This window comes from Hyposmocoma kahamanoa, unplaced genomic scaffold, assembly GCF_003589595.1.
Source record: "Hyposmocoma kahamanoa isolate Upper Pololo Valley unplaced genomic scaffold, ASM358959v1 202, whole genome shotgun sequence".
NCBI classification, from domain to species: domain Eukaryota; kingdom Metazoa; phylum Arthropoda; class Insecta; order Lepidoptera; family Cosmopterigidae; genus Hyposmocoma; species Hyposmocoma kahamanoa.
This window is the reverse complement of record NW_020653726.1, coordinates 10,749,456-10,760,371: the sequence shown is the minus strand read 5'-3', so window position 1 is coordinate 10,760,371 and position 10,916 is coordinate 10,749,456. Positions and strand designations below refer to the sequence as shown.

The 10,916-nt window shown below is 36.3% G+C and overlaps 1 protein-coding gene across 3 annotated transcripts in view; it reads left to right on the top strand.

Annotated features, from left to right (window-relative positions):
• Positions 1-568: 568 nt before the first annotated feature.
• LOC113226938 (protein-L-isoaspartate(D-aspartate) O-methyltransferase) overlaps positions 569-10,916 on the top strand; it is a 12,645-nt gene continuing 2,297 nt past the window's right edge. Inside the window, exons 1-6 of one of the 3 annotated variants that reach the window (XM_026459748.1) lie at positions 569-724; positions 861-997; positions 1,190-1,415; positions 4,350-4,435; positions 10,504-10,581; positions 10,799-10,886. In XM_026459748.1, the coding sequence (XP_026315533.1) occupies positions 670-724; positions 861-997; positions 1,190-1,415; positions 4,350-4,435; positions 10,504-10,581; positions 10,799-10,886 (670 nt within the window). In that variant the 5' untranslated portion in view covers positions 569-669. Of the gene's footprint in view, positions 725-860; positions 998-1,189; positions 1,416-4,349; positions 4,436-10,503; positions 10,582-10,798; positions 10,913-10,916 lie in introns of all 3 variants that reach the window. The other 2 variants (XM_026459749.1, XM_026459750.1) reach the window with 2 other exon arrangements.

The following is a 10,916-nucleotide window of genomic DNA, read 5'->3' as shown; positions in this document are numbered from 1 at the left end:
TCGTATTTCCAGCGCTTGAAATCATACTCAGATCCTGACTTGAGCATTGAGTAGAGTTCTGGAATACGACCCAAAAGCTTCCTATTGCGTAGTTTTCCAATGCTCTATGATAAATCATAATATTACGTTTATAGTAAAGGAAAGTACTGGTGTAGTATTTGCTGTCATAATCTGAAGTGATCTTTATAAGATTCGTTCAGGACCTTTTGGAGGGAAAAGTGTCGTTTTTATTTTGACTTTCAATTATTTTGTGAAATCTAGTTTAAAGTGGAATAGGATAGTGCTATTGTGCCTTAATCGAAGATTAAAACGCGAAATTATACGAATCTCGAACTAAAATACCCGTATCGGCCCGTTCTAAGGAATCCCGAGTCAATCCAAGCACGCCGCCGCCGCCTCAAATTGCCTATCCTCTTTGTGGCTGCCATATTTACACAAACATAACTAAACGTCATGTTTAGGCTGATGGCTTTGCCAAAGCCTTAATAAATTTAAAAAAAAAATGAACTTTATATACTGTGGTCTTGTCATGTCAATGACGTCTGTTTTTATGAAATTTCTGAAAAAAATTGTAAAAATATTTTCTTTTGCGACGGTATTATTTGCATTAACAAATTCAAAATAGGGCTCAATCAAAATTTAGCTTACTGTGGCTTATTATTAACGATAATGGCTTGGCGAAGTCACGGAAAGAACAACGCAGATTTGATTAGAAACCTAAGGGGTAAGGCGCGATGTTATAGATAAAAGTTTATTTTTCTGTCACAAACTTTGCGATTACGCCTATTTGAAACGAAACATTCTATTTTTCACTATCACTATAAGCTGACTTAAAATACACATTCTATCATTATTTCCAGTTAACGGTATAATAAAATCGGACTCTGTCGCCTCCGCGATGAACGCCGTTGATCGCAGGCATTACTCTCCGCACTCACCGTACCATGACTCTCCACAGCCTATTGGATATTCAGCTACTATCAGTGCTCCACACATGGTTTGTATTGAAGCGAAAAACTGTAAGCTTCCCAACAATGTTCTTTTTACATACTATGTAATGTTAAACCAGAGAACAAACTGGCAATCAAATACATTCTAAAAATTTCCAACTGTTACGGCTTGAATATGTAAAACAATATCAATTCACCTTTTATGCAATGATTTGATTTAGATTTTTCTAAATTTTCAGCATGCTCATGCATTAGAATGTTTAAAGGACCAGCTAATACCTGGTGAAAAAGCACTAGATGTTGGATCTGGTTCAGGATATTTGACAGCATGCATGGCTTTCATGGTGGGGGAAGCAGGACGGGTGGTGGGGATAGAACACATACCTGAACTGGTAACAATGGCTACAAGGAACATTCAGAATGACAATCCACAACTGCTCATCTCTGAGAGGATAAAACTTATTGGTAAGGATCATATAGCAATACCAATCTTACAAAAATTGCTATTAAATGTGTACAAGAAACAAAATTTTTATGATACATTATATTACAATTTAATGATATATTACAATTTTACTGCCAGTAGCACATCAAGTGTAACAGCATGCAGCAGTTTTATTTTGTTATTTGAATCTTTAAAAAATGTTTAGTGTCAGTAGAGGTGTCCGTCAGGATGGCTGTACCAAACGAGATTTAGGGTCGTATTCTAGAACTGTACTCAATACTCAAGTCAGGACTTAAGTATGATTCAAAGCACTAGAAATCATACTCAAGTCCTTGCCATTAGGGTCGTATTTCCATTGCTTGAAATCATTCTCAAGTCTGCTCAAATCCTGACTTGAGCATTGAGTAGAGTTCTAGAATACGACCCATACAAATCAAGCTGTGCTCATTATTTACTACCCATTTTCTTCTATTTAGTACCTTTATTGACATATTTTGTACCCTAGCGCTAACGGAAATATTAAAGAAATGAAGTGGCCAGCCGTTCTGATGACAGATTGGCTGACCACTTTACATTTTTCATGGTTCAAGCAGTATAAAATTAAGTTTTTTTTATATAACTATTTACTACTTGATTTCCACCTAAAAATACTTTTTATTCACTATTTTAGGAAATTGGTATAAAAACTTATTTTTAAAAAATAAAACACCGTTGCAAAAGACAGTTTATCTGCTCCGTGTAATTGCTCATAATACTTATTTAGGCGCTTAGAATATGCCAAAAAAGAATGTCGTCTTTTGGTAATTAAAATGTCAAATATATCATTAGCTCTACTGCCTCCAGATTGTTTAAAATATTAGCAGTACTTCTATTTTTTTTCTTATTTTCATAGTAAATAACAACTAAACGATTATTAATTGATTGATTATAATTCTTTCGCATTCCTTAATACCTACAAATGGAATTTACATTTGTAATAGTGAATTCAATTAGTAATTAATATAATAATTGTTATAAAATATTGCTTGCAAAGATAATCCAGAAACCATTGTTGTCATATTACATACATGGAGAAGATAAACTGTCTCTTTAGAAGATAAATAGTGAAAAAAAAGTATGTTTAGATAGAAGTTAGGTAGTAAATAGGTATATAAAAAAAGTAAATTATATACTGCTAGAACCATGAAAAACTTAGTGTTCAGCCAACCTGACGTCAGAATGGCTGGCAACTTTATTTCTTCAATATTTCCTTTAGTGCTAAAGTATAAAATATGTCAATAAAGGTACTAAACTGTAAAAAGTGGGTAGTAAATAATGAGCAGTTAGATTTGTATATCATTTGGTCCAGCCATCCTAATGGACATTCATTAGAGCTCCTTGTGAAAGAGTTCGTCTAGGGAAGTGCTGCCACCTTATCTATTTCTGCCGCTAAGCTGTAATGTTAGCATTAGTATGTTCTGGTTTCGAAGGGTTAGGGTGCTGGTGAAATTACAGGCATATGGGACTTGTCAACTCAGAGTGACGGGCGCAGTGGCAGTGCGCCTAAGATCTTTGCGATTTAAAGAGCTGAGTGGGTCTGCAACTGTTATGGACAGGAGTGTAGCTTACCATCAGGCGCACAACTTGTTCGTCCTGTCACTTGATATTATACAATGTGTTGATGTGCATTCTCGCCATATTTACAGAGGTCATTTTATATCCGAAACTGAACCCAAATCACTAAAAAATAAATTTCGTGAATTCCTATTTTTTTTTTAATTGCGGTAAACAAATTTGATCCAAAGGTCATTAACTTGCACGGCTTTTGGAAACATTTTGAACAATGACCTTAAATGTGCAGAAACAAATGCATTTTAGATCAATTTGGTGGTAGGGTGCGGGTAACTACGGCGGGGGAGTGTCGTATAGAGTACGCGATTGGTAGATGAGTCGACCTTGCTTCCCGTACTGCGTCTACGTCACGCTGACATCCCACATACATTATATTCTAGTCTGTCAAAAAATGACACGTGGTTTGGTATATAAACAAGAGTTAGTAGTGTAAAAAGAACCACTACCAAGTTCACCAGAACCTGCATGGTAATCCAAGTACAAGTACAAGTGCGTGTCGATTCCTTATGGCATGATGTGAAACGTTTAGTTTACACGGAGGACATGAGTCGAAGTTTCTGCTTTCAAAGTTGTGGAGTCTAATGTTGAAACGAAACTCACGTGCGATGCTCTGCATAGTTGGCACCGGTACGGAGCCAGCCACCAGCTGTGGAGCTAGGTACTTCTAGCAATACTTTCATGTAACCTAAAGTTGGGAAGTACCAAATCTAAGTTACCAAAAACTTTTTTAGTCAACTTTTTTAATTAATGTAAATAAATAGGAAGTTATAACGGTACTAGCCCATAAACATAATTTAAAAAATAGGTAAATAAGAGATCAAGAAAGATAACGTATAGCTCGGTGAAGCGGGTGGCGGGGTCACTGCCCTGGCGTGGTGCATACGACTTGAGACAATTTTGCAAAACTTTACTAGATATAATTAGCCAGAATATTGAACAGAATATTTAAAAAAAAATATTTTTACATGATTTATCATCATTTCTATTATTCATGTCTATATTTAGGCGAGAATTCAAATAATTTGTGTGCCAAAAAACTAACAATTTACACTGAAACCGGTGCTGAACGTCATCACACTGTTCTCGAGGCGGCACCATATTCTGATCTGTTTGGTTTAGGAAAGTGTTTGAACAAATGATGCCTGTAAGTTCAGTTCTGTGAAATGTATTATGTTTATTTTATTTCATTTTTTATGTTTTTTGTTTCTGTGTTTGTAGCGATTTGGATTTTTGTCTATTACGTTATAAATGTTAAATAAATAAATAAATAACTTGTGGAAAGTGTTAATTTGCTGGGGACTGTAACATTAACTTCATAATTAAGTTAAATTTTATTATTTCAGTTGGTGATGGCCGGCAAGGATATCCTGAAGAAGCACCTTACAATGCAATTCATGTAGGAGCGGCAGCACCAGATTTGCCTCAGGCTGTGAGTAATGTTATCAACATGTTTTGTTAATTTTAATTGGAAATGATAATAAGCTAAGATGAAAATTGACAAAAACTCGCATTTTTTTATAGTACAAAAGAACAATGCCCATTTTGAACTCAAATATTGAATTTATGAACTGTTGAAAAGTTGATTATGAAATAGTTGTATTTTCAGTGATAAACCTTTAGAGATAAGTTGGAACAAAGTTGATTGTTTGTAATAAAATAAATAAATATCACAAAACATACATTTTGATGTTTTATGTAAGTCAATTATTTACACTTGCCACGATTTTTCCTATGTTGAGACAAATTATGAACGAAAATTACAATAGTTGTTTCGACATCACATATAAGATGGAAATTGATTTTATAACTCTCCGCTTATAAAGATGACAAAAATATATAAACTCAAAAGACCTGAACAGTATCTAATGACTTTGTAAGTGTCAATTTTAGTGCTTACTAACGTGAATCTGGTTCTAATTTGGACTTATCATAAATCTTAATTTATCTCAACATTGGAGTAATGTTGTGTATGCACGTGTAAACAAGTCTTAAAAATAGTTCTTACTATGGAAACTGATAATCTAGTAATAGTAATAGTAATTTATTTATTTGTACATAAAAATAAATACAGTTCAGTTACCGATAACAGGCACAGGAACATATTACATCTTATGGAATACGTATGTTTAAGACATGTACTTTTAAACTTTATCTAAACCGGTTACACTGGCTCCTACACTAGGCAAAGCCTGTCTCGTAGGTAACCAATTCTGGAAAGAATGTAAAGTCTGTTCCAATCCATTCCGAACAAACAGCAAACAAGAGTGTTTGATCACTCAATATATCGAACAAGCAACACATTCACGTATATTTCGAAGACATCGACTTGATATCTCACCATTGTCTCCAACAACATTCATCCGAACAGCATCGCAAAATTGTATGTGAAAAACGGTAGTCCAAAAGTGATGTTATTTTCATCTATACATCCATGACCTGTCTATAGTTGCTTATTAATAATAAATTAAGATTTCGGAAATCTTAAATATGGCTAGAAGACTCAATTTAACAAATCCTTTCATTCAATTAATTAATCGATATGTAGTTGGCATTACAAGTGGCCATCACTAGACCCTCTATGGTCAGTGATTTGTTTGTTTACACTTTGTTCAAATTGGATTGAAACGAAGTATACAATATATATTATATGCGAAAAGTTAGTAGAGACGAGAAAATTTCTAAAAACCAATGAATTACTTATGAAACAATGGGAAATTAAATAATGTTAATTACAAAGCACTGCGTGCGTGCGTGTGTGTGTGTGTGTGTGTGTGTGTGTGTGTGTGTGTGTGTGTGTGTGTATGCGTGCGTGCGTGCGCGCGCGTGTGTGTGTGTATGTGTGTGTTTATCTATTTGTCTACTTTTAGAATTTGTTCAACATTCTCATAACAAAGTGATTTGAGCCAATTTTTCACTTTTAAGTTTAGTTCTCTGATTGAGTAATTTTTCAAAGGAAATTCGATACTTATTTTATTGTAAATAAAAGGATGGAGAAATGAGCTAAAATTCTGGGCAAAAGCCGATTTCGTTAAGGGTACAGGGATTCTAAACCTACGTCTTTGCAGCATTGCGGCATATTCAGGAAATCTTAACACCTCCGCGTGCAACTTTGTAACAACGCGCAAAATAAAAATCCCTCGAACACTCAGATTATCCATGTCCTTGTAAACAAGTATGGTTGGGTACCTGATGCGTTCCTTAAGGATGACTTTCAATACCGCTCGTTGCGCCCTCTCCAGGGGGAGCATACAAGCCTTCGAAGCCCTACCCCATGCGGTTATACAGCACGCTATAACGGACTGACATATAGAAGTGTACACTGTTTTAAGCAACCATTTGTCCGCAGCGCAGCGTTGCGTAAATTCTTAAAAACATATATAAGTCTGCGAACACGATTAGCTGTAACCACGATATGCCGCCCAAAATCCAATTTCTCATCAAAGACAACACCAAGATATTTAATAGCTGTTGTTCGGTCAATACGTGCACATGTACATTTTGATGATGATTGTCCTTGACGGGTACAGGTATGAAGAACAATGTCGGTGGAACCTGTTGGAGCTGAGGCCTTGGTCTTGTGAAAGCAAATAAATTTTGTTTTGGAGATATTCAGAGTCAGCAAATTGTTTTGGAGCCATTTTGCCACAGCATCCAAACTCTGTTCTGCGGAACTAGCCACTTGAGCCCAAGAGTCTCCGTGGAAAAGTATAGCGGTATCGTCCGCGTAACATATAACCTCAGCATTGTGCAAATTACTGCTATTAGGAATGTCATTGATGTAAACAATGAATAGAGTTGGCCCCAAAATACTTCCCTGCGGGACTCCGAACTGCACTGGTTTACAGTTACTCATATTTTGGTCAACTTTTACACACTGCGATCGGTCTGTCAAATAACTTCTAAACCAGTCTAAAGCCTTTCCTCTTATTCCGACAAGTGCTAACTTCTTTGGGAGAATCGGAATGGAAACAGTATCGAACGCTTTGGCTAGGTCGAGGAATACGCTCAAGCAAGCCTTATTTGCATCTAAGTATATCGAGATCAGTTTGGTCATAAGAACAACTGCGTCCTCAGTAGATCTGTTTGCTCGAAAACCGTACTGTCGCTCTGAGAAAATGTTATTTTTTTCTAGGAAGCCGACCAACCGCTTGCTCACTAGTCTCCAGAATTTTAGAGAAGGCTCCCAGCAGAGAAATTGGTCTGTAGTTGCTGGGATCAGACCGGCCTTGTGTATTGGAGTAACTGCCGCTACCTTCCAAGCACCAGGGAAGATTCCTTCAGCCAAACTTAGATTGTATAAGTAAGTGAGAGGTACCGTGATGGATTTTTTAACTGTCTTTAGTAAACGGTTAGTTACTCCATCAAGACCGGGGGCACTATCCGAGTTTAAGTTATGTATCAAGGACTCGACTTCAGCTTCGTCGGTGGGTTCAAAGAATAGCGATTGTGAAGGTGATACATTTACTGTAATTCTTTGCGCCAGTTCGTCTTGAGTCTTATTTACTTCAGTAAGAATGTTGGTCGCTAGAGTCCTACCAACACTCGAAATATATTCATTGCAGTGGTCCAAGGAATCGGTCACAGAGCTGTTAATTTTGCTCAGTTCTAGTGCTTTTTGCGAATTTTTATTAGTATAGGTTATGTTTTTTATTGTCTTCCAAAGCTTTTTAGGATTACTCTTATTCTCCCGTAATTCCATTGACTCGTAATTGTGTTTAAGTTTCCGTAGCAGATCATTGTGAAAGTTTTTATACCGAGTATAGACGCGTTTTAGCGTTTCGTCGTAAGGATTACTACGACATTTCGCGTGGAGTTGATCTCTAACTTTTGAGCAACGAATAAGACCGGGCGTCATCCAGGGCTTGATTATGAACTTAGATCGACTTGCTGGAAGCTGGCTAGTATGCTTGTGCAGAATGTTCATAAACAACCGATCGAATGCTTCAAAAGCGTCATCCACTTTGTCTGAACGTATAACACTACTCCAATCCATTGTATTTAATTCCTCCGCTACTGATTTATAGTCAATTTTAGTATTATAACCATTGACTTACAATTATATGGACGTCGGGTCCGCGCTAAAAAGTGTCCGCACTTGTAAGGCGCTAAAATCGTATACAGAGCGCGACACTCCGCTTTAGTCTTCATTTGTTCTACGGACAGCGCGATACTGCGATGACATAACAATTTAAATTTCGAATAGGTTGACTTGGGACATTTTTTTCGTGGTTTTTGTATTAAACCCGTCGTCCATTTATTTGTAAGTCAATGATTATAACGCTTTTTTTGCACTGGTTTAGTTGTGGTTGATTTAATGCCTACAATAATCATATCGTGGCCTGTAACATCTGTCTTGTAGATTACCGATGCAGCTTGATGTTTAGAAGAAACGTGGACATGGTCCAGGCAAGAATCCCCGCGTGTGGATTTGGTTACTGTTGGTTTAAGGTCAAGTTCAGCAAGTAAGCACAGATAATCAGTAACAATTCTTAAATCCGCATCATTCTCAGACAAAGTATTCATATTTATGTCTCCTGCAACAATTTTACAAGGTGAATCCTTGATTGAGTCACAGGCGTATGCGATTTCAAAAATGTAGAGATATCGTTGAAAGAAGGAGAGCGATAGATGCCCAAAATACTAAAATGGTTCTTTATTGTTACTAGTAAGCAGTCAGCCTTCTCGAACGATGGCTCAGTAACCTCCGGCGACCATGATTTGTTCACATAAATGACTACTAAACCCGCTTTGTTAGTACATTTGTGTGTGCGATAAGGCTGATATCCATCGATTGGGGGTATTATAGAGCCATCGTATAGCCAACATTCCGTCAAAACTATTAGGTCTACGGGCATTTTTAGCCTCAGCAACGTTAATAAAAATTGATCGAAATTTCTTTGCAAGCTTCTTATGTTGAAGGTGAGAACTTTAACATTAAAGTAATTGTTAATGAATAGATCGCAAGATTCGGGTCGCACAGCAATATAACAAGATGAGTTATCGGAATCGAGATCCAACAACATTTCTGAACTAACCATTGTCATAAAGATTTTTAATGAAGTGAAATTTAGTGCAAGATTGACCCTGCCAATAACGTGGAGAGGATTTAAAGGAAATAACTAAGAATAAAGTAATGCTTGAGTTGAACGAGTGAATGTCTTGGATTGTGTTAAGGTGTGTAATGAGGGTAGTGTGCATTATTGTAGAAAATAAGTGTAACAATAATTTACAAACGAAGAGCCTATGAATGCTGACATTAATCTTAATCCGAGAGAGGCATGGAATCTCAGAACAGAGTACTAAAAAAACCGACCTCAAAAGTACGTGGAATTACGTCTATTTGCTAAGTTTTATTGAAATATCCTCTGGTTCGCCACTATACAGGACTTGACACTGGAGATAATAAAAATCGGTTCTCACTACTCAAAGTATATTGAGAGAAAAACGCCTTGAATTGGAGAAATAGCAAAATCAACCATTAAAATAATTGCTCCTAAATTAAAGTTAGGCGCTATTTATAAAAATGAATCTTCATGCGTGAACAGCCACCCTTAGAGGTGGATGATTTTCTTCAAAATGAAATGGGACCACTATGGAAGTACCCCTTCCCAACAAAAAAAAAAAAAAATCATGAAAATCGGTTCACAAATACCGGAGTTATCGCGTAACATACATCCAAAAAAACATACAGTCGAATTGAGAACCTCCTCCTTTTTTGAAGTCGGTTAAAAAGAAAAGCTGTTGAACAATAACAAATCAGTTCAGTTTTCGACGTATTAAAATAATTTAGCAAACAAAATTAGTTATCGTTGTCAATTTAATGTCAACAATAATAAGATTAAAAAATATACCAACGGATCTATATTCCTTGGACAAAGCACGTCAAACAAAACGTGGGTAGTTGTACGTGTCATTATGTTTTTTTTTTTTTCACATGGAAATAAAGTTGGGTGCACCACAGTACATAGTCAAGTTCGAATTCCAAAAACCTTTTCCACACTAGCGTGGCTAAAACGTTTTTGCGCGCAGATTTCTAATGAGAAAGAAAGCCTTTCCGATAGTGAGGCGAAAAATATATTTTGCACCGTTTTTATCTCATTCGCCTATCGTAGTAACAATTATTATTTTTCATGTGTCCGCGATTGTACCTACCACATAATAATATTTTAACTGCATAACACGAGGGTGGGTATTCACATAACCTCAAAAATATTGATTACAATCAACTTTCCATAGTTAAAAAAATGAATCCAATGTAATTAGAAAGTTCATGGAAATACGAATGAAGCCTGTATTTGGGATTGCGAGTCGTCTAATTTTATGTAGCTAGTCCATAAATATATGGAACTTGGGCTTTGTCCTTTGTGTGGTAGGTAACACACGGAATCTTTGTGTCTATCCGAAGTTTTAGCTATACTTTGGCGCACTAATACCTAGTATGTTACCTTGTTCTGTTCTTGACTGTTCTGTTTTCAAAATTAAACTTGGGGTTTCCAGTTGATTCAGCAGCTAAAACCAGGTGGACGACTGATTGTTCCTGTAGGACCAGAGGGAGGAGAGCAATATCTGACACAGGTGAGAGTGGTTTTTTTTTAAAATTCTGCACGGGATGCAACATTGCACTAAATATATGTAGTAGATTGAATATTTGAATTAATTGGCTAATACACGCTGTTAATCAACAAATAGATGCTTCTGGCTAATCTTGTATAAAAAAATCGATTTATCTACGTGCAATATTTATGGCTAAGCCAAAAAAGAGGGCCGTTTTACATTAATTAAGTTTTTCCAGGTTGACAAGGCATCGGATGGATCGACAACAGTAAAAAGGCTAATGAGTGTAATCTATGTTCCCCTCACGGATAAAAGTCACCAATACCGTGAGTGATATTTTCCCCCTCTTCTCATAT